The 27,414-nt window shown below is 48.6% G+C and overlaps 1 protein-coding gene across 3 annotated transcripts in view; it reads right to left on the bottom strand.

Annotated features, from left to right (window-relative positions):
- Positions 1-10,122: 10,122 nt before the first annotated feature.
- LOC116948158 (opioid-binding protein/cell adhesion molecule homolog) overlaps positions 10,123-27,414 on the bottom strand; it is a 370,266-nt gene continuing 352,974 nt past the window's right edge. For 2 of the 3 annotated variants that reach the window (XM_032964580.2, XM_032964578.2), the window contains exon 8: positions 10,123-22,519. In XM_032964580.2, coding sequence (XP_032820471.1) covers positions 22,398-22,519 — 122 coding nt within the window. In that variant the 3' untranslated portion in view covers positions 10,123-22,397. The remainder of the gene's footprint in view (positions 22,520-27,414) is intronic. The other variant, XM_032964579.2, reaches the window with a different exon arrangement.

The raw sequence follows: 27,414 nt of genomic DNA, 5'->3' as shown, positions 1-27,414 counted from the left end.
GACACCGACACCACCACCACCACCGACACCGACACCACCACCACCGACACCACCACCACCACCACCGACACCACCACCACCGACACCACCACCACCGACACCACCACCACCACCACGCGTGCGTGCGTTCGTTCGGGGGAAAGCGGCCGCTGCCGAATTCCGGGTTGTCCCTTGGGGGCCGTCCATAAATGACGCCACGCACCTGTGGGGGGGGGGGGGGGGGGGTTTGAGAAATGTGACGTCACATCAAAATGCGCAACTTTATAAATAAATATAGACAACACGTTCTACTTAATTAAATAGACTTTTTTTTAATAAATGTTTTCTCCTACAACATCAGAGTGCAGCGCCACATTAAATACGCACTACAATGACAATAGTTTAAAGCGATTTGAAGCATGTTTTATTTTCAAAATGGAAATATGTTTTTTTTGGGGGGGGGGCAGAACTTTGTGACGTCATATTTGAGGGGGGGGGGTCTGACTTTTTGTGACGTCGTGTGACGAGGGGGGGGGGGGTTAAAAATCGTCCAAAATCGCGTGACGTCATTTATGGACGGCCCCTTGTGACGGAGAGAGCTTCGCATCTCACTGCAGGGGGCAACGGCGACATCGTGAGGCTGCTTGACGAGAGGATCACCGCGGTGCTGATTTGCCGCTGCACTGGTGGTGGGTACCGCCGATACGTCCATTAGGCGCTGCTGCTGCTGCTTACTGCAGCGTTAGCGGGGCTGCACAATAACAGATGACGAACACATCTCACACCACTGTCCTCACCCATACTGACCTTTAAAAGGAGCAAACACAAACATATATATAAATTGGAGGCGTTTCGAGGCAAATGGCCCTATGCCATAGCATGTAAATACATGCCTGTCAACCCCTCATTAGTGCCTACCTCATTACAAACCAATTCACAACTTATGAATCTCAACGTGCATCCTACAAAGTCCCATCACAAGGGAGAAACACAAACAAATAGATAAAAACACAAATATAAAATGTGCCCGTATTGAAAGGGCTGTAAGCCGTATGGACCTGAAAACTCAATTTCCCTGTACAAGAATACGGGCTAAAGCGTATGGATTGACAGGTACGTAGTAAATACAGGTCAGAGAGTGTCTCCAAATGTGTTATGTAGTGGACTATGAAGACGGCCCGCATCGCCTGCACTCTCTGGCGCCTCGAAGTTACGTGCCGTGAAGGTGGCCCATTGCCCGAAACGTCGTCTTTTTTGCGTACCTTTGGCTTTTTTTGGGCCGCTGTGTTCTCTCTCACTCATTCGCAAGTGGGTATCGCATAACTTCACCGTTATTGGCCACGCAAAGAAAATAAATCACACATCGCTGAATTAAATCAGCAGCCCTCGGCTGCGTGAGGTGCGAAGTTAGTTCACCACGCCGTACGTACAAAGCCACGTGGCCACATCACGTGGCGCAGACACGTGAGGCAGATCTGGCCTTGGCTCGTGGACTAAAGAAGGGCTTCCCAAACGACAGTCCCCGAAACTTCTCCACCACCAACTACCAACACGCTCCGGCTCTACGCCTTTACCAATTCACTCCTCCCCCATTAAAAAATAAACAAATAAACTCGTGCCCACACTGCACGCGCCCGATCATTGTTAAGCACGTTCCACGTGACGCGCTAAGCAACTAACGCGTCACGTGGAACACCTGTAAACACACGCACGTGTGCAACACGTGGACAAAGATAAAAGATCCCCCATATAGCTTTAACAGACTGTAGGGGCAAGTGCTGTTAGCGAGCACCTATGAAGGCCTGCACGGCACACGAGCGGGGTGGATGGCCGGCACCACGCCCGACCGCCTTAGTCTCCCCAGTGGCAATGTTTTTATCCACCGCACCAGGTACTCATTTGAGGCTGAGTCGACCTAGGGGAGGCCCAGGACCGGTTCAGATAATCGTCACTGGTTTTGGCCGTGAGCGGGAATCGAACCCGCGTCGCCAGGTTCATAGCGCAGCGCACTAACCGCTACACTACCGCTCCCCACGAGCAAAACGTGGACACACACACACGTACACTGAGATCTCAATCTCAATGGGAATCGGCTCTCTATTCACGCAGAAGTCTTCGTTGGTTGCTCGGCGCACCACGCGGAACTTGATTAACAATCATCGGGCGCGCGCAGTGTGGGGGGGGGGGGGGGGGACTGGAGTTTTGGAAGCTTACCGGATAGGTCTGCAACGATTCACCCAGTCGACTCATGGTGACGATTCAATTCAGGAATAATTTCTGTTCTGAAACATAGAATCGTATAATCTAACATAGACTGATGTTGTGTCTTTATATGTGCCATATACTAATTCGACGGCAAGGAACATGTTAACCCCCTTCGTGCCAATCCACTGCTGGATCAGGGCCTCCCCACGCCATACGGGTCGCTGGAGTTATATGACCATACTTCACCACGCTGGTCAGTGCGGGTGGATGAAGGCGGGGAGCCACAGACGCGGGACAATCGATTTTTTGTTGTTGTATCGATTGATCATCACCACGCCTGCACACGGTTGCCCGATAGCAGTGTTCTTCACTCATTTTCATAGTGGGGAGGGGGGGGGGTGGCACTTTGGCCAATAAGACATCGTCAGTAGTGTAAGGGCTGCCACACATTTTGAAACCATTGTTGAGTTTGACAGCAGCAGCCTGGTGGCCTTCAGTGTGGCACCACACCAGGGGCTTCCAGTGGCCCGCGGGCCTTGCGATGAGGAATACCGCCCTCTAGGGCGACAAAGGGGGCCAGGTGGGAATCTTAGAGCCTTTAAACAATGATATGCAATGCGATGAACAAGACGGACAACGCAAACGAGACGGACAATTAAAGCAATGGTAGGAAAGACGGGACTAGCGGAACAATCGAGCCGGGCAACACATCCCAGTGAACATGGAACGTCGGGGTCAACGTTGGGCAAATGTTGGATCGACGTTGGGCTAACGTTGCTCCAACGTTGCTCCAACGTTGGACTGACGTTGCTCCAACATTGCTCCAACGTTGGACCAACGTCGGGTCGTTTGTTGGGGAAGACAGATCTAGACAGACGGCATGAACGAGACGAGAACCAGCGAGAAATTACAAATGATACGAACAATTATTGATAATTATTTGTGTTGTGTGATTGAATTAAAGTCATGGCCATATAATTGTGGGCAAGGGTGAATCGTTACGTGAGACGAGCTATTGTTGCAATGGTTTGGAACATCGCCTTGCTTGCAATGCAATTCCTGGTGACTAAATATATATGTGTGTTCAGAGCAGCGTTACGTTCGAACAACGAATGGTTAAACTTAATTCATTTATGTTCGCGTCTTGTTTTAACGCCTTATTCGTCTGTTATGTTTCGTGGTGCGTATTCGTGCTGTGAAATGCTCTCGATGAGGCTGAGAATACAAACAAAACAGAATCAAATCTCACTCCACCGTGTCAAGGTCTCCAGTCTTTGCTGCACGTGTCCACATCCATGCCCTCATTTATTCTGAACCGCTTTTTTGTGTTTAGTCTGTCGTCTTTCCCCACCCCACCCCGCCCCTGTACCTCCGATTAGCACGGTTGGCTACGTACGGTGCGAAAGAAGTTCGACAAGGTTTACATACATATCGCATTTCTGGGAGGCTGGTGGAGCTGAGCAGCTCCTGGCCTGCCCTCTGCCCAGCACCGCCTACTTTTGTATAGCCACGCCCACTCCTTAACCAGCACTACTCATACATTTGTATAGCCACGCCCACTCCACAACCAGCACCGCCCACACGTTCACGTACCCCCCTTAACGATCACCCCTGCTAACAACTAATTGCTTAACGATGGGCATCCATAGAGCCCAAAGTGTAGTGTATAGTGCAGTGTATAGTAGTGTATAGTGTAGTGTATAGTAGTGTAATGTATAGTAGTATACAGTAGAAACCCCCTTAACAACCACCCCTGTTACGCCTTTTGGCGTCCTCTGGTCTAACAGCGTTTGAGACTAGGCTCAAAGAAAGCTGTCTCAGGTTCAAAGACAATACCATATATTTATCAGAGTATGTTTTTTGTTTGCATTCTGACCACAAGTATTGTGGTTAATGCAGTAACATGATTCCTTGTAAAAGGTTTCAGTTTGGTGTTTTAACATCTTGACGCCTATTTTGTTGCCAGACTAAATGGGAAAACTTATTCTCATATTTTGTTACTGGCAAAGGAGGTCCCATGATGTAACTAATTGCTTAATGACCGGCCTCCATAGAGCCTAAAGTATAGTGTATAGTGTAGTGTATAGTAGTGTATAGTAGTGTAAAGAAGAACACCTCTTAACGACCACACCTGTTTACAACTAATCGCTTTCCGATGGGCCTCCATAGAGCCTAACATATAGTGTAGTGTATAGTAGTACAGAGTAGTGTACAGTAATAACAACCGCCATTCGCCACTAAGTGGCGCCCCCCGGCAGGAGGTCAAGGGGCAGACCCAGTTGCTGGCCGATGCACCCCTACTGTGCCAACTTGCTCTGTTTTAGCCGCCTCTGTGGCAACTTGCTGTGTTTTAGCCGTCCAGTCTTCTGTTCGATGTTGTGAGCGTTGCTCCTCTGCCCTCCGTTGTTGCTGGAGGGCGACTGCCTCCAACTGCCCAGTAGCGTTCTTCATGAGCCTCCTCCACAGAGGCTGCTCTTGACACCGCTGGTACCAGTCATCGGCAAGTCCACTCAGCATCACTCCATCTCTTTTCTAGCCCGTGTCGCGCCCGTTTAGCCCCCTCTATCAGGCCAAATCAAAGCAGTTTAGTCATGCGGTGGCTGGGCATGCGGGCTACATGACCCAGCCTTGCCTGCTGGAGGAGCTCACCAATGGGACTTTGTCCAGATCTTTCAAGGATTTGTGAGCTCCTCACACAATTCAGCCTGGTTAAACCCAGGATGAATCGTAGACAAGCCAGCCTAAATGTTTCTAACCGGCGAAGATGCTCCATTAGGGAGGTCCACGTAGAGAAGGGAGGGCATGACTGTGGCCGAGCAGACCTGATGCTTTGTGTGGAGCGACAGACCAGGTCGCTTTCACACAGCGCTACGCAGCCAATGAAAAGATAATGCCGCTTGACTTATTCGGAGTGAGACCTCTGCTGTCAAACAGGAGCCGGTCATTAGCACACTGCCCAGGTATGGGAAACTCTCTACTCTCTCCTCAACTGCCCCATCACCAATTGACAATTGAAGCAATTGGCGGGACCCCGGGGTCCCATCACTGCCCCGGGGTGGGAAAAACCGCGTAGCGACACGAGTCTTGCCTTACCGACAACAAAACTAGCGTCAATCGATTGGCCTCTTCGAGAGCTACTCGGTGCACTAAGTTTCGTAAAAAGTTGAAAAATTACATAAACACGTTGAAGTCACTGCGGGGGCGGGCTTGCCTTGGCAAAGAAGCTGAGGATTGACGGCTGACCGGAGGGCGTTGTCGCCGCGCGTGACTGCGGCGGACGCCCCCCGGGGCTTGCGTTTGGCCGGTGGGGTGGTGCCCATCGTGTTGATCGCCGCCTGCTGCTGCTGCTGGCGCTTGTTGGGGCGAGTCTGGGCGGGCGGCGCATTGCTGTCGGGATCACGAGTGGGCGGACTGAAAAATAATAATTATTGACCTGATTTTTGCGGGACCCCGGGGTCCCGCCAAATGATTTAATTGTGGGGGTGGGGTGTCTGATGGTATAAAATACCCAGGCAGGTGCTTAGTTTTGGTGGGGCTGATGGTGAGGCCCCACTTCTTAGTGGCGCTCTTCAGATTCAGCAGCAGCGCCTCCAACTCCTCTGAGTGAGCAGCAATCACCAGATCATCGGCATACATATCATGGTTGACCAATAGGGAGCCATCCCTTGACTGCTCAGCCTCCCATTGTATCTGTACCAGATGGAAATTCTTCTGGTACAGCCATCGAAGGCTTCACGAACTACATGGTCGAAATAGATGTTCAATAATGTGGGAGCCAGAGGACATCCCTGTCGCACTGTATACAGTAGAACCCCTCTTAACGACCACCCCCTGTTAATGACGAATCGCTTAACGATGGACCTCCAAAGGGCCCAACGTGTTCGCTTACCAACCATTCCCTTGTTATTGACCGGCTTACAAAGAGCACGCGACCCCCAATTTTGGCCAGTCGGCGAGCTCCAAAGTGGTCTGACCAGGCCTCGTCCAATCGGCGATGTCCATTTGTGAGCATTGAGGCATTGTTTACTTAGGTGTCTGGTGCCTTTTGAAGTCGAAACATCTACTCGCTTAACGACCTAATCACTTAACAACCTGTTTCATGGAACCAATTACCGTCGTTAACAGGAGTTCTACTGTTAAAATGTTTTTTTTATTGCGCTTGTATTACGCTTACGAAGAAGTCTTCCTGTTTCACAATTCTGGCAAAAATCCTGATGAAGCTGGTTGTTGTAATCACCAGCGAAAAGTTGTACTCGAGTTGTAAATGTTGTGGCTTTACTCTCCAACACACACACACTCGTGTGCTGAAGTAGTAACTAATTCGCTGTGTGTCAAGTGATGGCGGGTTTAACGACACATTTCTATTCACGTGATCTAACCCTGTAACGGCAGTTCACAATGACATGCTCTTACGCCTGATGTCACGGGGTCTTTAATATTCACTGTGAAGCAGAGAGCGTGTATTTTGTTTATGGTTACTACACCCACAGCATGACATAGTGATCTAAGGAAGAGATCGGGATCTTTCAGATTTAACTGTTCGACCCGAACTATTAATGCTTCGATGTTTGCATTGTCCTTGTGCTGTTCGCACTTTGGCGTTGTTATCGGGTTTAACACCGATGGTGAGAATGCCGTACAGGAGGCTGCAGCTCTGGAGTAGGCCAATACGTTTGGAAAAGAAAGACAACATAATGAAAGCATTTTTGTTTAAATGTGTTATCACAGACATGTATGGCTAATACAGACTCAATGCGCTGTCTATTTTGTGTTTGAAGATCTCAACACCTTCTGTATTCTTGCTGGAAACGTTACAGCCTATTTTAAATGTATCATCAATAGGGATCTTTGTTAATCTTTGTTTTTTTCGGTAAAGTCACGTATAAATAAGAAATAATAAAATAACATAATAGCTTACGACGTTTCGGTTGCAACACAAGCAGCCATCATCAGGTACAGAAGAGCTAAATTTAAGAGAGAGGGGAAACACATAACTCCAGATGTATACACAGACACACAAGTAGGGGGAACACCGACACAATAGGGGACACAGAGAGAGAAGCATACCATGTGCTTGAATTTGTTTCTCTGTGCTGTCTCTGCCTGTGTGTAGGTCTTGGTGCTTCCGAATGTTTGCTGCCGTGCTCCACTTTGCTCTATGCATACCTCATGCTAATATGTCCCTTTGTCTCTCAGCCTTGCCTTCTCATGCTAATATGTCCCATTGTCTCTCAGCCTTGCCTTCTCTGCCTATTAAAGGCGACTTCACTGTGTGCTTGTACCTGTGCTGGTCCGCTCTACTTGAATGTCTATGTGTGTGTGTGTGCCGTCTGTATCTTAAATTTCATACTTAACTTGCAATTTAGCAATCTTTGAAATAACGTAATCAACCAGGCTATGCGTTAATTGTGCTTTGACCGACCGTCTGTGTTGCTTTATATGGTTTCCAAATTCTGCTAAACTCTGTTTGGCGTGCTTCTCTCTCTGTGCCCCCTATTGTGCCGGTGTTAGTTCCCCCTACTTGGGTGTCTGTGTATACATCTGAGGTTATGTGTTTCCTCTCTCTCGTAAATTTAGCTCTTCTGTACCTGATGATGGCTGCTTGTGTTGCAACCGAAACGTCGTACGCTATTATGTTATTTTATTATTTCTTATTTATACATGACTTTACCGAAAAAAACAAAGATTAATTCCTGCAGTCACGAAAGCTTCGAACCAAGTTTAGGGATATTTGTGTGTGTGTGTGTTTGTACCCCACATTACATAGACAGGAACGGCACAACGTTCTGTTAATCAGCCTTTGGGAGGAAACCGGAGAACCCGCCAAAAAATACAAACCAACTTGGCATACAAGGGGATAGCGCACAAAATTCTACACGGATGGATTCACGAAAGCGAGGACGGAAAATGTTCGCAACTGCTCGTAAAATCATTCGGCAGGCTGAAATTGTATTAAGATCATAAATGTCGGAAGAGAAAAGGTGTAAAACCTCCAATGAAATATGCGAGTGCAAGTGACATCACAATGCTCTGGGCATGGTCCTGGTTGCTATGGTGACGTCATGACAACAACCCCCACACAAAATGGCCGCCATGCAGTCATCATCATCATGGCATAGACCAGTCTATTTGTTTTTAATCTTAAGTTTGTTACTTGTATTAATATTCATGTTAGTTATAGTATTAGTGCTACTGATATAGGTATGCAATGTTATTAATTGTTGGTTGTCTTTTTTTTACACCGACTTACGAGTGGTTCTGCCCACCCATAAGTTATCTCTTAACTTCAAGAGCAATCGTCTGAACTACTGAGCGGAGTTGCTATTAGTCTTATCTTACTCAAATGCGTAATATAATATTGGTGAAGGCGTTGATTTATGATGACACTGTCGTGGTAGAGGCTCTGATTCATAATGTCGGTACTACTACTCGTCTCTTGCAATCTAACCTAAAACTAATTTGTATTTTATTTTACCAGATAAGGCCCACTGAGCTATATAGCTCTTTTTCAGAAGCGACCTGGCTATCACAAATGATAGCTCAACGAAGTGGCTTTCATTACGCGGACACGTATAGAAGCCAAATTACTCTAAACGCGTAATGTCGATTTTAAATGTGGAGGAGAAAGCCGGAGGACCCGGAGAAAAAATCCACGCGACAACGGGGAGAGAGAGACACACCGCGAACTCCAAATATACAGCAGCAGGCGTCAGGGTCGGGATCGAACCCACGACATCCAGTGTACCAGGCGAAGTCGTGCTGCCAGCTATGGCTGCAGTTTTTTGTCGTACGTGTTTGTATATCGTTTATTGTTAAATTTAAAATCACAGTTCCTATGATTACTGTTGTTGCATTGTTTTTATAGCTTTATTTTGGTGATTCGAAAACATATGGTTAATCTAAATTGTCTTATGGTTGTTGTTGTCGTTGGCTTGCACCACATTGTGATTTTTGCACACAGCGTTTTAATACGTTTTTTTGTGTGGAATATTTGCTGGTTTATTCCAAGATGTTTCTGTTGCGCGTTGTCGCTTTAAGATGTTCTGTGTTCAAATTTTGTTTGTTGCGGTTGCACCCGACTTAAGAGCCGCATGGCTCACAGGGCTATACCTAGTAAATGAAACTTGAAAAAAAACTTGAAAAAAAAGTAGTTAACATCTCCTAGCCACCGTGGCGGGCAGCGGTGGCTCAGCACGTGGCTGCTGTCCGTGATCCAGCGCTGTGCAGGATGAAGCAGCAGCGACGGTTGGTGGATCACCGCAACGAATGTTGTTGTGAAACTCCCTTCGTCACGTGGGTGGGCGTCGAGGAGGTGCCGCGCCACTGGTCAGTAGAACAAGTTGACGAATCGCCATCGACAAAGATCTCCCGTGCAGCCTTTCGCAGGAAGTGCTGTTAAATTTTGACTTAAAACTTTCGTGACTGCAGGAATTCATATTCTATGGTTCTTTCGGTAAAGTCACGTAGATAATTTTTTTTTAAAGTGATAAAAATATCACGACGTTTCGATCGCAACACAACCGCTTGTGTTAATAATAATAAAAAAACAAAGTGATTAAAATATTACGACGTTTCGATCGGGATATTTTTAAGCACTTTATTATTATTATTTTTTCTATCTCCAAGCGGTTGCGTTGCGATCGAAACGTCGTGATATTTTTAGTCACCTTATTTTTATTATAATTTTTTTCTATCTACGTGACTTTACCGAAAGAACCATAGAATAGTAAGTGGCTGTTAGCGAGCACTTGCGAAGGCCGGTAGAGCACACGAGCACCACGCCCGCACGCCTTTCTTCTCACCACTGGGTGTTGATATGCACCGCCACATGTACTCACTTAAGGCTGAGCCGACCTAGGGGGACCATTCACAACACGCACACACTCACACGTTCCACATCAGCAACGCGGAGTCACAAATGGGTCGCGATGGCTGTCCTTATGTCTGGTTGGTCACTGTATTATTTTTTCATTAATTTTATTGTTATTTTTTTTTACACACATGTACGAAATAACTACATCGACTTATCCGTCACACACGCCGGGATCCGTGCTCACACCACGCGGAGTTTATTTTTTCTCTTCTTTTAATTCCGCGAAAACCGAAAAAAAACCGGAAAAAACCCAAAACAAAACCGAAAAAAACCGAAGCCCCCACCCCGCCCCTCCCTCCTCCCGCCACCCAAACCCTTTTTTCCAAAAAGAAAACCCCGAAAAATTAAACACATTTAAAAAGATAACAAAATAAAAGTGTTTCTAGAATATAACCCAAACTCTGCGCATGCGTGTCTACCACATCAACAAGTCTACCAATACATGGACAGGTAAAGTGTATAGAGCAATAGGAATGGAGGAAGGGGGTGGAGGAGGAAGGAGGGGGAAGCTGGGGCGAAGTGGTGGGTGAATATAGTTGGGGGTGTCTTGTGACAGGTTCGGGTAGATGAGTTCCGCAATCGATTATTCGAGAAGGGGGGTTAAATGGGAATTAATGGGTCTGCCAGTGCATGCTTTACAATATCCGTATAGTGATTGTGTGTGTGTGTCTGTGTGAGAAGAGTACGTGTGTTCTGCGTGTATGTGTGTGTTTGTCGGGCATCTTAAACAATCCTGTGTCTCCACTAGGTCGACTCAGCCACAAATTTGGTACCTGGCGCGGGGTGTAAACATCGCCACTGTGGAGACAAAGGCGGTCGGGCGTGGTGCTGGCCACCCACCCCCTCGTGTGCCGTGCCGACATTCACAGGTGCTCGCTTACAGCGCTTGCCCCAACAGTCTTTTAAGGCTACACGGGGAAGATCTATGTCTTTGTGTATATGTATGCACGTGTGCAAGTGTGTTCATGTATTTGCGAGTGAATATATGTGTGTGCATGCGTGCGATAGATGTGTGCGCATGTGCACGCATGTGTTGGAGCGGTGGTGCAGCGAATATCACAGTGACCCCACAATCCCAGCAAGCTGGCTACGAATCCCAGCCACAATGCACAACATCAGTGGCGAGTGATATTTGAACCTGTCCTGGACCTCCCCTAGGTCGACTCAGCCTACATATTGTGCTACCTACTGCGCTGTATGTACATCAGCATTTGGCGAGACGAATACGGCCGTGCGTGGCTCTGGCGTGCGATTGGAGCGTATTGTTCGGGTTTGGCCTAATTGGCAAAGTAATAATTTCATAATAAAATATCTGTCATGTCTTTCACGATATTATACGGACACATTGTTGTATTACGTTTTGTCATAGTTTAAGTGAAATCTCAATACTAGTCCACCACGTGTTGCTCAGAGGTGCAGCAATCCACCCAGTGGCTATTCGATTATTATTTAGCCACACTTTTGTCAAACGCTCGATAATTTTTTTCAACATTGTCATGAATATAGCTGCCACCTGTGGCTGTTTTAGAGAGGTGTTCACGTTCTCTCCTTTGAATACTCCGTTCCCGAATCGTTGCTTCTCCCCTGCTTGGTATTGACACGTGCGCGCTTCACGTATTGAGAGACGCTTAATAATCGATATACGAACCGATATTTAATCGGCGCATCATTATGCGCCTATTATTCCCAACGGACTGCATCAAAGCATCCCTCCTGAAAATTGCATCGATTGCAAAACGATAGCATTGATCGCTCAATGAATAATTTGATTAATCGCCTAGGCTCGATTTAACCGTATGCCGTGACGCGGTTCTGTCTGGAAGGACGTGGGGTTTAGTCCACGGGAAGCTGCCAGAACCTTGTGGGGTAGCGCAGTCAAATGAATTGTTGTACCGTACGCCCTATGGCTCCCACGTTCCTGCTGTCTCCTCCTTGGCCCTGTTGGTCACTCGAGTGACCAAGTCCGCGGTAGGCCCTCGTACCCCCAAGCGTTATCGTTGGACAGGGATTCACAGCTACTACATGTACGCTACGGAGTTAAAATGCAAACAGACGTCCGTGACGTAACCCACAACGATGGTGGGGTCAATGCCTTTATTGCGTGTGGCAGGAAAACTAGAGTGCCTGGAGAATGTCCCCACATATAGCGGGGAAACATATAACATCCGCTATATATAAAGGAGAAAGGGCAAGTAGATAATCTGCCTTCTTTCTGTACTGTCTGCAACTCGAACCCCATGCTGGAAAGGTCACGTAGGTGATCGCCCCCTGCTAAACTGGAAGTTTCAACCGTAGCACTTCACGTGCAGCAAGGAGCCACGTTAAGTTAACAACCACAGTAACATAAAACGAACATTGATAACCACTTCCCGGTGTTTGATCGATAGCAATATGAAGGGGCGTGGGTTAAAGCTACCACACTTCTGGGAGGCTCAGCCGGAACACGTGGGTGAAGCTGGGCAACCCCTCCCTAAGCCCCGCCCACTTTTACAAAGTCACGCCTGCTCTGCCACTAGCATCGCATGCGCACAGAGCGCATTTGGTCTTTCGGACGTTGGCTCCGCCCACTACTCCGGTCGCCCCGCCCACTGTTTAAACAACCACGCCCACAACTCGGACATCCCGCCCACTACGCGGGTTGCCCTGCCCACTACGTGGCTAGCTCCGCCCTTTGCCTGGATCACGAGTCAAGAATGAGTCAGAGCGTCTTAAACCTGGGACTAAAATGCAGATATTCGCAAAGAAGTTTTGGGGCACAGGAACGGACATTCTGAAACCACTTGTACTGTCGCGGCCAGAGCAGGAATAGGAATGATTGGGGTGTTGGGTCGGGTGGGAAGAGATGATTTGTCCAATGAATGAAACATGTGGTTAGGTGGGTGGGTGGATGGATGGTGGATGTTGGTGGGGATTTTCTCAGTAATATATATCGTACTGTAGTTCAGTGTCTCTATATAACAATAACGGTATTAATATACACGCGCGGACACACATCACCCACAAGTAATGTCCGTCTCCATATACACACACACATATATTGTGTTCATATGTACTGTGGACAGACCTTCTTCAATATATATACACATGGTAACATAACCTTGGAGACCAAAACCAATATCATATATTGAAATAGCATGTTTTTCTTTAAATGTATGTTAGTCGAGCGCAATTCCTGAGAATTGCAATGAAAAGGGTGCAGACGTTAATAGCACAAAATATTATATAGAGGCTAAGGAAAAAAAATACTCTCCTGGATTGAGAAAGGTGATGTTAGCGATATTGTGCACGCATGTTTGTCCGTGTGTGTCCCTACATGGTGAGGGGGAGCGGTAGTGTAGCGGTTAGCACGCTGCGATACCCGAGTTAGATTCCCACTCACGGCCACCAACACCTGTGACCGTTATCTGAACCGGTCCTGGGCCTCCCCTAGGACGACTCAGCCTCAAATGAATATCTGAGGCGGTGTGGCATCATCGCCACTCGGGAGACAAAGTTGGCCGGGCGCATGGCGCTGGCCGTCCACCTCCTCATGTGACCTTCCGGCCTTCATCGGTCGTGCCGTGGACTTTTAAAATGAATATCCGAACGATGGTGGTGACTAAGAACAAGCCTTGCCGCTCAGGCGCATGGCAACTGCAGGGAAACGAATCTGAACTGGCGAAAGGAAGGTGGTGGTGGTGGCTAACGTAATAGGTGCTCGCTAATAATGGTGATGCTTTATACGTTTGAGTGAGTCGCAGGTGATGCAAGTTGCAGATCGCAGTCGCTGAGGAGTCTCAGGCCACGCTGGAAGGCATCAGCAGCAGCAGAAACAGCCGGGTGGCGAGCAGGGACGACTAAAAAATTATCAAAGCTCTGGAGTTCTCTCTATAGTAAGTTGTTTTTTGCCCAATTTATTATGCATGCTCGAGCTCTTTACAGACAACGGCGAATCGTGGCCAACTGCATCTCCGTTCAATTTTGATTTAAAGCTTTCGTGACTGCAGGGATGCATATATTACTTTACCGAAAGAACCAAGAATATGCATCGCCGTTGTTGTTGTTGTTGCTGCGATTCGATAAGACATTGACGATCGATTGACGGTTTGTTTGTCATGGTTCTGGTAAAGTAAAAAAAACAGCAACTCGTCGTCCCTCACGGTCCACGTTTCCCCCGAAGGATTCGAGGCCCCGGGGTTCACCACAAGACTGCACCTACCATGAGGTCTACGGCGGCTATCCAAATCGCGGAAGCTCGGAGCGGTACAATGATAAGATTGACAAAAAGAGAGCAAGAACGCTCGATGGGGAAAATAAACCAACGTACAAACAAATCAATATCCTCGCGGCACTCTTTTCTTGCATCTACACAACTCGCTATACGAGCTATTTAATAAGCTATTTGAAGCAATTCTTTTTGTTTGTATTGTATAGGCATAGAGCCGCTACATAGGGATTTTTTGTTGTTGTTTCAGAAGCAACCTGGCCACAAATGATAGGTCAACGAAGTGGCTTGACACCACCCGGACATTTATAGGAGCCCGATACTCTAAACGCGTGATGTTCATTCTAAATGTGGAGGGGAAAACCGGAGGGGAAAACACGTAAGTGCTATGAAGAAGGGGCCCTTGCCCGAAACGTCGCCTATTGTGTATGTGTATATATTTGTTTGTGTACGGCAAGAATACTGACCAATGTTTTGAGTTTGAATTGTTAATTGTGATTGTGTGGCACTGCCAACGCAGCAGCGTAGCAATTTGAAAGTGAACTGGAACGCTCCCTTAAAGTCACTTTGATGGTGGTGAGTTTTTTTTAAAATATAATTTATTTTGTTGGCAATTGTTGAAGGCGAATCGGGATCAAATGTCCCCAATTATATATTTTTAGTTCTCATTACTTTGCCCATACTCTTTTTTTAAATGGAATTGGTATCGAGCCGCTATTAAACTCCAGATTGCTTCATTGTAATTGTCGATCATAGTTTTAGACATCCCCGGAACTCAGAGCCTGCCTAAATGTGTGTAGTTACAAGATAAGATCGGGTGTTTTTAAAAACGTATTTTAAAGACTCATTCTTTGCTCTATTAGAGGCACCCGATTAGTGACAGAAAGTACTACAGAATTTACTTTCTATGAGCTGAATATAGTTTTAAAACCGCACGCACACATACACACAGACACACCCCGGTATGCATCAGTGTTATCCATATCGGCATTATTAATAATATCATGAACTTCACCAACTTCAACACTGCTGAATATTAGAGCTCGTATCGATTGATTCATCGATTCTTTACGCTCGCGACGCATGCACCAATTCGCGCGGGAGATAATCGATGAGATCTTGATTAATAGGCACGTGATTGTATCTGGATTAGTCGCCATTCGAATCTACTCCACAAGAGAGGGTGGTGCAGGGAGGGGGGAAGTGAGAAGCGAAATCTGCGGAAGCAGGAGCGAAAACCCCGGGGAAGGGGCCACTCGGAGCTAGACGCGAATACTCTCGTGCCGCTCCCGCGGAATGTCTAAAATTCCAAACTGCTCAGCAATACATGGTGCTCAAAACAAAATGTTACCACACTTACACGGGACTATCGTTTGAAACGGAAACATAACGGATGATAATACACTGTAACATGATAACAAACGTAATGTCAATAGCTTCAAAAAGTCAAAGAGTCTCCCCACGTGTTTCGCCATCGTTGTCAACGCGTGGCCTGGAATCTTCTCCAGGTGATCTCCAGAGCCCGGAGGAAACAAACATTTCTCTTCGGTGTTGTTGCAAATTCTCAGAAGTGTTAAAACACTGTTTTGAAGCACCCTTTAGTTGAGCGTTAACCAGCCCGGCCATCTGAACGGGGAGATGATGACGATGGTGATGATGTTTATGCGGATCGTAGGGTTAACCAAGTCTGTCCACCACCACCACCACTCCCGCCACGGTCTATAGTTTCCACACCGCTCTAGATCACATCGCAGTCGCGGTAGCGAGCGTTGGGGCAGGCAGGGGGTGCCTCCCCCCCCTCCCCCACTGTTGGCCAAAGCTACGAGTTGGGGGGCCCCCCTTGACAACAAACATGAGATTTGTTTTCAACAACAATACACTTATTTAAACACGCGGTTTACATGTATATTTTGTTTTGATATAAATGCTGTCATTCACGCTCCACGTTATATTTGAATTTCATTCAATTCGAGCAGTAACGTTTGGCGACTGTGCGAGAAAAATAAAATATTTTTTTTGGGGGGGGGGCACCTCTACCGATTGCCGCAACCCCCCTGATAATGTATTCACTACAACCACTGATAGACCGACACACAGATGCGATACATAAGATAGGTGTTGAGATTTTCCGTGGGCGAAAAACATCAAATTCGCGACCGGTTTCACAACAGCTCGGGATCTCTTGCCGGGAGCTTCTAACACGCGGGGATAATTGATCGCAGCGCGCTGCAATGCCAACACAATCTCCACACCCCTCCCCGACCACCACGTGTACACAACAGGTCGAAGACATCAAACGTGGGAGTGATTAAACAAATTAAAACACGTGCAAATCAAAGTACAAATCGTCGTATGTACATTTTGTTGTTGTTGTTGTTGTTGCCTTTTGCATACTCATCGTCACTGACAATGAATGGACAACCGTTCAGGGAAGCATCAGAAGCTAAAAGCCGTTTGTTGACGGATCCACTGCGCCTGCTCATGTTTGTTGTTGATGTTGTTGTTCCACTTCGCCTTTACGAGCCGCGCAGTGAACACGCCAACGTTGGCCCAACGTTCAGCTGAACGTTGGGACAACGTTTCAATGCTTACATTTTCAACGTCTCCAGAAGCATCGTTTCCAACGGCAGCTGAGTCCCGTTACGCGCTGCACTTGCCCGATGATCTGTAAACGCGTCTCGAGCCGCGTCACGTGGTACACACGCGTGCAAAGGCAAAGATTCCCCGTTCAGCCTCACGGGAGTGTTTGGGACAAGTGTTGTTAGCGAGCACCTATGAAGGCCGGCACGGCCCGCGAGGGACTCGGTGGTCAACACAACGCCCGGCCGCCTTTGTCTCCCCAGTGCTGACGTTTGCATACCGCACAAAGCTTCTCGTCTAAGGCTGAGTCGACCTAGGGGATGCCGAGGACCGGTTCAGACATTCGGCACTGAATATCGGTCGTGACGTGAGAATCGCGCTCGGATCTTCGGATTCATAGCGAAGTGGGCTAACCACGACACGACCGCTTCCCATGCCAAACAAAGACAAAGATCCCTCCCCTCCGTATAGCCTCCGATAGACTGTTGAGGCAAGTGCTGTGAGCGAGTCGCACCTATGAAGGCCAAACACGGCACACGAGGGGGTGGGTGGCCAGCACCACGCCCCGCCGCTTTTGTCTCCCTAGTGGCGATGTTTACACACCGCAGCAGGTATTAATTTGAGGCTGAGTAGACCTAGGGAAGGCCCAGGACCGGTTCAGGTAATCGTCACCGGCGTTGATGGCCGCGAGCGGGAATCGATCTCGGGTCGCGGGGTTCGTAGCGCAGTGGAGCGCTAACCGCTGCACCACCGCTCCCCACGTCACAGGGACTCGCCTGTCTTCGACACGGCGCTCTGTTCGCCGCCGCCGCGTGAAGGCGCGTTTACCAATCATCAGGCTAGTGTGGCGGGCGTGCAACGAATAGTTTCGTGTTTGAACTCAGAATGAGGCATGTGTTGTATAGAGGAAGGTGAATACCACCCCGGTACGTTCGTCAAGACACAGTGTGTGGCTTTGAAATTAAAATAAATAGTAGACGTTTCGGGCAATGACACTTCGTCATAGCACATAAAGAGGGCCATTGCCCGTAACTTCGCCATGAGACATGTTATTTTAATAAGCCACAGCGTTATTATTGACGAATGCGTTGGAATGTTGTTGTTTGTGCACCACGGACAACTCAGCAGCCGCATCAACACCACCACCACCACCACCGAAGGTAACGTTGTTATTCGTAACATTTCTGCGGTCATCCGACTTTGGACTCGCTTCTACAACCTTCACCCACTGGCGTTAAACGTCTCAACCTCGTGCCGTCATCATCCCCCCCCCCCTTCGCTGTGGCATCTAAGGAGGTAGCACCCCGCAGTCCCACCACGCTGTTACTCCCTCTGTGCGAATTCTCAATCGTGCCCCCCCCCACCCCCAAAAATATATAAACACTCGTTCAGTCTTCCTTCCCATCGAGTCCCTTGATACGATATTTGACTTCCTGGGTACCACCCGAGGTGGCATGGCTCTTTGGCCGCTGTCAAAGTCGTCACTTGGCCCAAGATCAGCGAATTGTCAGACTCGTCATCTTTAGCTATTCTGGAGGAATTGCGTGACAATCGCTTGCAATGAGTGTGGATTGTCAGGTTATTCACTCTCAATGGGACGCGGCGGCGGTGGCGAGATGGGTTCGATTCCGGACCCTGGCGATGCCTGTTTTTATATATGGGAGTCCGCGTGGTCTCTCGCTCTCTCTCTCTCTTCTCGTGGTGGTCGCGTGGATTTGTCTCCGGGTCCCTTGTGTGTTGCCCTCCTTCTCCATGGTTAGAGTCAACACGCGTTGTTTAGATTAAATGGCTGCGACTCAAGATTCCCACACGTGATGGTGGTGATGATGATGATGATAGCAGCCACTACGATGATGAGACATCATCACGTGAGGGCCAGGTCGCCTCTGAACAAGAGCCAATGGCGGAGTGGGCTTTACCTGGTTAATAACGCCTTTTATTATCGTTCTTGTAAATAAATCGGTACCATACATTTGTTTACCGCCTTTAGGTGGTACCGATTCCTGCTCGCGAATCATTGACTAGTTGAAGAAAAAAAGACAAAGATCCCCCACCGCCCCCCGTATTGCCTCAACAGACTGTTGGGGCAATTGCTGTTAGCGTGCAGCATCTATGAAGAACGCCGCGAGTGGTGTGGCTAGCACAGAACTCGGGTGGGCGGATTCGCGTGGCGCAGTGCGGCGCTAACCACTGCGCCACCGCTCCCCATGGACTAAACATACCACTTTTAAACACACAAGGTGGAGACAGTGGGTTGTTCTTCTGACACCGTCAACTGTCATATTTGTTCTCTGAATCCTGAACGAAGCTGTAATGATATATTATCAGTTTTTTGGGGGGAAGGACAGGGTGGACGTGTGGGCAGGGGGGGGGGGATTTTGGGCTGTGTATTTATTCTCGGAAAGACCAGTGGGTCACGTGATGTCTGACCCAACATTACACACGCGCACAGACACTTACGCCTAGCACTGCCGTGTCCAGTGAAATTACTTCACCATTTCAAATATGACGCGAGCACAACGATGGTGACGATAAATCGTGCCGCATGATGAGAGACAAGGAACTACTGTGGTTGGCCAATTCGAACGAATTTCGAGTTCGCATTTCTGATGGGGGAACTGCAGACGGTGGGGAAAGCCATCCACTCGGACCGTGGATATGTCTCTCTCTCTATCTCCTTCTCTTCAACATGGACGGGTTCACGATCCCCCCCCCAACTTGCTGCAATGCCATCTCCTTGGCCAGCACTCCGACTCCTCGCAGCGCCGTGAGACGCTGCGAGGTGCGGCAGATCCCTACGATTCCCAGCCGCGGCTCACATCAGTGGCGAGCGGCATTCTGGCACGCGGTCGTGGACCCTTGTGACATTGCCGCTTCAGCTTCCCGCACCGACCGGCGTGGCGAAGTATGGTCAAACAACCCCCCCCCCCACCCTCCCCCCCACCAGGCGACGGGCGCTCAGGGACGTGGGGAGAGGGGGGTGGAACGACTTCCACTTAGCGGTGGACTGATAAAATAATGTTATTATTGTTATAATGAACAAAAAAATACGTGATTTTACTTCCTCATTGCACGAATGCAAACTTTATAAAAGGTTACGTGGGGGTTGAAAGGGGTGACTGCGTTTTAGTGAGCACGTGTTGCGGTTGAAATTAAAACGCAGCTGAACCCCCCCCCCCCGCCCCCCAAAAGGCTTTAAGGTTACTTAAAAAAAAGACTTCGGTAACAACAACAATAAGCGGACATTACACGCCTTCTCCACGCATCTGATATGTCCATTCACACGAACGCTAAAAACAATCAATTATACGCATCCCATCAGCCGCAAGGTTCGGGGCCTACCTGGGAGTGCTCTACTTCGGTAGCGTGTTGATTGCAAAATAATCGGTTTTCAACATTCAGTGTCTCATCAGCGGTAGTCAGCCTCGCACGAATCAACGCCGCTTGATCTCCCCGATGTTTGTAATGGGAAAAAGACGACTTCCCCCCTCTCTCTCTCTTCGATATCGGGGTCCCAGTTCGATTCGCAACCCGGGCGCAGGTTTCCCTCGCTCTCTGCGGGGTATTCGGATTGTGGGATTTCACGTCTATACGGCTCGCCTGTTTCTACCCAAAATTCGCTATATGCGGGTTGAATTAATTCACAGTGCGGCTATGCGGTTGAACGTGGGTCAATATTTATTGTGCGTCCAGCGTGTGCACTACTCGGCAGGCAGCGGACTCACAAAGACAAATATACCCCCTATGGCCTTAACAGACTTTTGGGACTGCTGTTGTGCGAAACTGCACCTATGAAGACCGGTACGTTGCATAACCATGCCCGACCGACTTTACACACGGCTTCAGGTACTAATTTGAGGCTGAGTAAACCTAGTTGAGGCCCATGACCCGGTTCAGATAATAATCACTGGTGGTGGCCGTGAACTTGAATCAATCTCGGGCCTCCGGGTTAATAGCGCAGCGCGCTAACCGCTACACTACCGCTCCCCACTGTCCCACACACACACACACAGATACCCACAGAGAAATACGTATACACAGATACAAACCGAGATACGACACTGTGTGTGTACGGTATGTGCACTCGGCAGGCAGCTGTCTCATCGTGCGGTTTCGCTTTGTGCGTCCTTTGTTTAATCACATATCCTACTATCGTGTAAAGCGAGGGAAACCTGCAGTATAATACAAAACACGTAAGAATAATGCGCATCGTTGTGTAGAACATACGTACCAACATTATTTAAGTAACTTTGAAGTCTTTCCACCCCCTCTACCCCTCCCCCAATCACGATTGGCAAAGTCTCAACGTCATAATGGGCAGCCCGGAAACACGTGGCCTGAACAATAGGCAGTTGTGACGTGAACAGATGTGACGTGTACAGCTGTGACCTCTAAAACTGACATGTACAGCTGCACGTGTTAATCGGCCCTTGCGTTGATTTCATGACCGTTCAGACTCTCATTCCTGCTAAATAATAATCTTCACATTATTATTACTACTGCTACTACTGTAATTATTAATTGTCAGTATTACTACTACTACTAATACAATATTACTTATGTAATTATTATTGTGTTGATTATTGTTGAAGAATGCGAAAAAAAACCCTAATCGTGAAACTGCAACATTAAAAACGTGCTATCCGTCTCTTGTTGTCATTGTTCTGCGAAAGCGTAGCCTTAAAGATTATTTCAACAAAAGAAAACAAGTATTAAATCAACCGCAATGCAATCGGAATAATTGGTAGGTCTCCTGTAATTGAAAACAAAAATCTACCCACTACAAAGTATTTTAAGCTACAGGGAACAGAACTCCATATTGCTCCAAGTACTCTACACATCACATCACCTGCAGCCGTTTACATCACGGCTGTTGTTGCTGCTGCTGCTGATGATGGGCTAGCGATGGTGGTGATGGCATCAGCATGATGTACGTTGTCGCCGAGTATCTGATGAATATCCCGAACATTCGTCAAACGTTGAGAATCACGGTGTGATAAACAAAACGAACAAAAAAAATTGATAAATCAGTGGGGGAAATTTTACAGAGATTGCGTTTTGATGTCGGCCAATGCATCTCAAGCGATGACTGCGGGCAAAAGGGGGCTTCCTTTTTCAACCCCAGGTGGGCGAACAGGGCAAACACATTTTTCTTGCCACACATTCCCGGCACACCACAGCCAGTATACATGCACCTGCCACCATCGGCTGGTTAGCACTGGTTAGTAGGAGCAGTGGTAGTCCACACGCGCTTACAAGAGGGACAACCTGGGAAACTCTTCCGTGAGCAAATTAAGCCCTGGATAATAGATGAGGTCTTACGATCAACGATGTATAATCATTCATATGAATAGGCTACATTATGATGTGATGTTTTTGTTACCATTGCATTATTGATATTCTTTATTGTTGTCATTATTCTTATCGTTGTGAATATTGTCATCGTAGTCGTTGCTGTTGTAGTAGTTGCCAAATGCGTTGTTGAAGTTTGTTGTTTGATGTTTGTTGTCGATGGTGATGACATTATCCCCGTTTGATTGGTGGAGCCGTTTCATTTTAGTTGCAGGAGATCGTCTGGGCGAGGATGAGCAGGAGGAACGTCGCGTGGAGGAGAAGCCACGGGCTCGCCACGGCCTTCGCACTGCCACCATTGTTGTCATCACGCACTGATCCCGGGCCTAGGGAGACACACACACAAGCGGTCAACTAACTCACTATTGAACTTACTTTTTTTTAAATCAGGGTTTTGTACAAAGGTGAGGTACCAGTCACGGGTGGCTCCCTCTTCCGCAAGCCGTAGTGACCAGCAAGGTGAAGTATGGTCAAACACCCCCCCCCCCGCTCCCTCCCTCCCCCCCACCCTCTCCCCCACTTGACCGGCAGTGTGAGAAGGCCTTCATCCAGCGATCGAATGACAAAGGGCAGTAGTCAATCACAATTATTATTATTATTGTTTTATTATCTCTCTTGCTTCTTGAAAAAGTTTAAAAAACTTAAATATATATATTTTTTATTCACCAGGTGAGGTCCACTGAGCTTTACAGCTCTTTTTCAGAACCGACCTGGCCACAAATGATAGCTCAACGAAGTTGGTTTATGTGTAAGTTCATAACAGGCAAATTCTCTAAACACATGTTTCTGAATGTGGAGGAAAAAAAAACCGGAGGATTCGGAGAAAAATTCACGCGATCACGGGGAGAGAGAGAGACGCCAACTCCAAATGTACAGGCATCGTCAGGGTCAGGATCGAACCCACGCCCTCATGTACACCAGGCGAGGTTGTTAATATCTCGTCACCGTTTAGCCTTCAACAGACGTTTGGGGAAAGTGCTGTTAGCCTGTATCAGCATCTATGAAGTCTGGAATGGCACACGAGGGGGTGATGTAGCTAGCACACCACGCCCGACCGCCTTTGTATCCCCAGTGGCGATATTTACACACACCGCACCAGGTACTCATTTTGAGGCTGAGTCGACCACGGGGAAGCCCACGACCGGTTCAGATAACTGTCCCACTCTAGACTGAGTCTGAATCCCACTCTAGACTGAGTCTGAATCCCACTAGATACTCGTGTAACATTAAAATGACTCTGTATTCAAATCCCCTCCCTGCCGTATTGTAACCATACCAGCCTCATCAATTACCTACAGAGACTCATACATTAATTATCCATATAGGAACATTCATGAATTGGTTGTACAAGCCCAGTAATTGCTCATACGGTAATTGAGCTCAATTCCCCGAACTGCAAACACACCAGCGGCAGCGTCATGTCACTTTCCCTCACTCTGTTTTCTCCCGTCTAGGACAGTGTCCTTCACTAATTTTCAGAGGGGGGGGGGGGGGGGGAGAGGGGACGACTACCTTCGCCGATAAGACATCATTGGTAGCGTGAGGGCCGCCAAACATTCCCCCCCCCCATTCCAATACCACCACCTTCCCCCTCCATTGAAACAGAGCTCGCTATCTCAGTGCCCCCCCCCCCTCTACACCAAAGTTCTTTACTTATTTCCCAGGGCTGGTGGAGAGGGGAGGGAGGGGCACTTTGGGCGATAAGACATCATCAATAGTGGTGTGAAGGCCGCTACACATTTTTAAACCATGGCTAGGTTTGACAGCAGCAACACGGTGACGATGATGGTGATGATGATGGTGACGATGATGATGATGATGGTGATGATGATGGTGACGATGATGGTGATGATGATGGTGATGATGGTGATGATGGTGATGATGATGGTGATGATGGTGACGATGATGGTGATGATGAGGGTGATGATGATGGTGACGATGATGGTGATGATGATGGTGATGATGGTGATGATGGTGATGATGATGGTGACGATGATGGTGATGATGGTGACGATGATGGTGATGATGATGGTGATGATGGTGATGATGATGGTGATAATGATGGTGATGATGGTGATGATGATGATGGTGATGATGATGGTGACGATGATGGTGATGATGATGGTGATGATGATGATGGTGACGATGATGGTGATGATGATGGTGACGATGATGGTGATGATGATGGTGACGATGATGGTGATGATGATGGTGATGATGGTGATGATGGTGATGATGGTGATGATGATGGGGGGTGTCACCATTTGTGTTTTGTGTCGGGTTGGCCACACGTCATGGGGCCGCACTAAAGGCCACCGGGGGGGGGGCAGTGGCCCCCGTGGCCTTGCAATGAAGAACGCCGCTCTGAGACGTTCAACATCGCTGCACAATTTCGCCTGAGCCAGGAGTCCACTCGTGATGTTTCAATTTGTCATGGGCTCGTGTATAATGAGAACGATCGATGCCATCATCGTTATCATCATCGTCATCATCGTCATCATCGTCATCATCGTCAGCTCTGATGTATCCACTGCTGGATGGAAGAAGGTCGTGACACTGATGATGTGTGTAGGGTTTTCCGAACTCCAGTCCTCACGGCCCCCTCACCACCACTACCACCAATTTACTCCTTCCCCCCCCCCCCCCCATTTAAATACCAATTAACTCGTCCCACGCTGCTCGCGCCCGATGATTGTTAACCGCATCCCACCGTGACGCGCGAAGCAATTGACTGTATGCGTGAATGGAGAGCCGAATCGCGTTTAGATTCGAGATCTGTGTGCCCGTGCTTGTGTACAACGTGTTCCACGCGGGCGTGTTGTGCACGTGGAAAATGTGGCCGTGTGTGTGCGCACGTGGGACACACGTGGGACACACGTGCGCGTGCACACGTGAGACACACGTGCGTGTTGTACACGTAGAACACGTGTGTGCGTGTGCACGTGCAGCGCGTGACGCAGACTGCGTCAGTTGCTTAGAGCGTCACGTGGGACGCGTAAGTCAGTCATCGGGCGCGGGCAGTGTGCAACGGGTGGGGGGAGCAAATTGTTAACCGGGGAAAGACGGAGCGTGGTGGTGGTTGGTGGTGGTGGTTGGTGGTGGTGGTTGGTGGTGGTGGTTGGTGGTGGTGGTTGGTGGTGGTGGTTGGTGGTGGTGGTTGGTGGTGGTGGTTGGTGGTTGGTGGTGGTGGTTGGTGGTGGTGGTTGGTGGTGGTGGTTGGTGGTGGTGGTTGGTGGTGGTGGTTGGTGGTGGTGGTTGGTGGTGGTGGTTGGTGGTGGTGGTTGGTGGTGGTGGTTGGTGGTGGTGGTTGGTGGTGGTGGTTGGTGGTGGTGGTTGGTGGTGGTGGTTGGTGGTGGTGGTTGGTGGTGGTGGTTGGTGGTGGTGGTTGGTGGTGGTTGGTGGTGGTGGTTGGTGGTGGTGGTTGGTGGTGGTGGTTGGTGGTGGTGGTTGGTGGTGGTGGTGGTGGTTGGTGGTGGTGGTTGGTGGTGGTGGTTGGTGGTGGTGGTTGGTGGTGGTGGTTGGTGGTGGTGGTTGGTGGTGGTGGTGGTTGGTGGTGGTGGTTGGTGGTGGTGGTTGGTGGTGGTGGTTGGTGGTGGTGGTTGGTGGTGGTGGTTGGTGGTGGTGGTTGGTGGTGGTGGTTGGTGGTGGTGGTTGGTGGTGGTGGTTGGTGGTGGTGGTTGGTGGTGGTGGTTGGTGGTGGTGGTTGGTGGTGGTGGTTGGTGGTGGTGGTTGGTGGTGGTGGTTGGTGGTGGTGGTTGGTGGTGGTGGTTGGTGGTGGTGGTTGGTGGTGGTGGTTGGTGGTGGTGGTTGGTGGTGGTTGGTGGTGGTTGGTGGTGGTGGTTGGTGGTGGTGGTTGGTGGTGGTGGTTGGTGGTGGTGGTTGGTGGTGGTGGTTGGTGGTGGTGGTGGTGGTTGGTGGTGGTGGTTGGTGGTGGTGGTTGGTGGTGGTGGTTGGTGGTGGTGGTTGGTGGTGGTGGTTGGTGGTGGTGGTTGGTGGTGGTGGTTGGTGGTGGTGGTTGGTGGTGGTGGTTGGTGGTGGTGGTTGGTGGTGGTGGTTGGTGGTGGTGGTTGGTGGTGGTGGTTGGTGGTGGTGGTTGGTGGTGGTGGTTGGTGGTGGTGGTTGGTGGTGGTGGTTGGTGGTGGTGGTTGGTGGTGGTGGTTGGTGGTGGTGGTTGGTGGTGGTGGTTGGTGGTGGTGGTTGGTGGTGGTGGTTGGTGGTGGTGGTTGGTGGTGGTGGTTGGTGGTGGTGGTTGGTGGTGGTGGTTGGTGGTGGTGGTTGGTGGTGGTGGTGTGGTGGTGGTGGTTGGTGGTGGTGGGGTGGCGGCGAGGATTTGAGTTTGGAAAACCCTGGACACGGTCTGTGGAGTCGGTCCATTGTCTGCTTATTCATTTTTGAGCACGAGAGGGCGCTAGAGGCGTGTCTACGGGGTGGCCCAAAAGTCAGGACACATAGGGTTGTTATACAGGGTGGCCCAAAAGTCAGGACACATAGGGTTGTTATACAGGGTGTCCCAAAAGTCAGGACACATAGGGTTGTTATACAGGGTGGCCCAAAAGTCAGGACACATAGGGTTGTTATACAGGGTGTCCCAAAAGTCAGGACACATAGGGTTGTTATACAGGGTGGCCCAAAAGTCAGGACACATAGGGTTGTTATACAGGGTGTCCCAAAAGTCAGGACATATAGGGTTGTTATACAGGGTGTCCCAAAAGTCAGGACATATAGGGTTGTTATTACACAGGGTGGCCCAAAAGTCCGGACATATAGGGTCGCTTTGCAGGGTGGCCCAAAAGTCAGGACACATGTAGGGTTATTATTCAGGGTGGCCCAAAAGTGAGGACACATAGGTGTTATTTAATTTACTTTCATACTGTTATTAAAACATAAAAATGTTGTATTCGTTGAGCTTCATATGTTATCTATTGTCATTAATATATTTATCCTTCTTGCTTGTCCGATGACATTTAAGAATGGAGAGAAAATGCACTGAATGTGAACGTTTTCAATTAGATGTGTGTACGTTAAAAAAGAAGCAATCTGCAATCTTTAAAGCGTCCTGAATTCATTGCAAAAGAGATTCCATGCATCATGCATGATGTTCATGGAAGTCCATCTATGGGATCATTTACTTTTTTTGACGGCATGAAAATTATGAAGAAGAAAAAAAAAGAGAATCGGCTTTACCCTGTCCGGCAATAACACAAGAGGTGCTAAGATGTTC

This window comes from Petromyzon marinus, chromosome 32, assembly GCF_048934315.1.
Source record: "Petromyzon marinus isolate PM22_M1 ecotype Great Lakes invasive population chromosome 32, UKy_Petmar_22M1.pri1.0, whole genome shotgun sequence".
In the NCBI taxonomy this organism is placed as follows: Eukaryota; Metazoa; Chordata; class Hyperoartia; order Petromyzontiformes; family Petromyzontidae; genus Petromyzon; species Petromyzon marinus.
The sequence above is the reverse complement of the archived record's forward strand: the minus strand, read 5'-3'. Positions and strand labels throughout refer to the sequence as shown.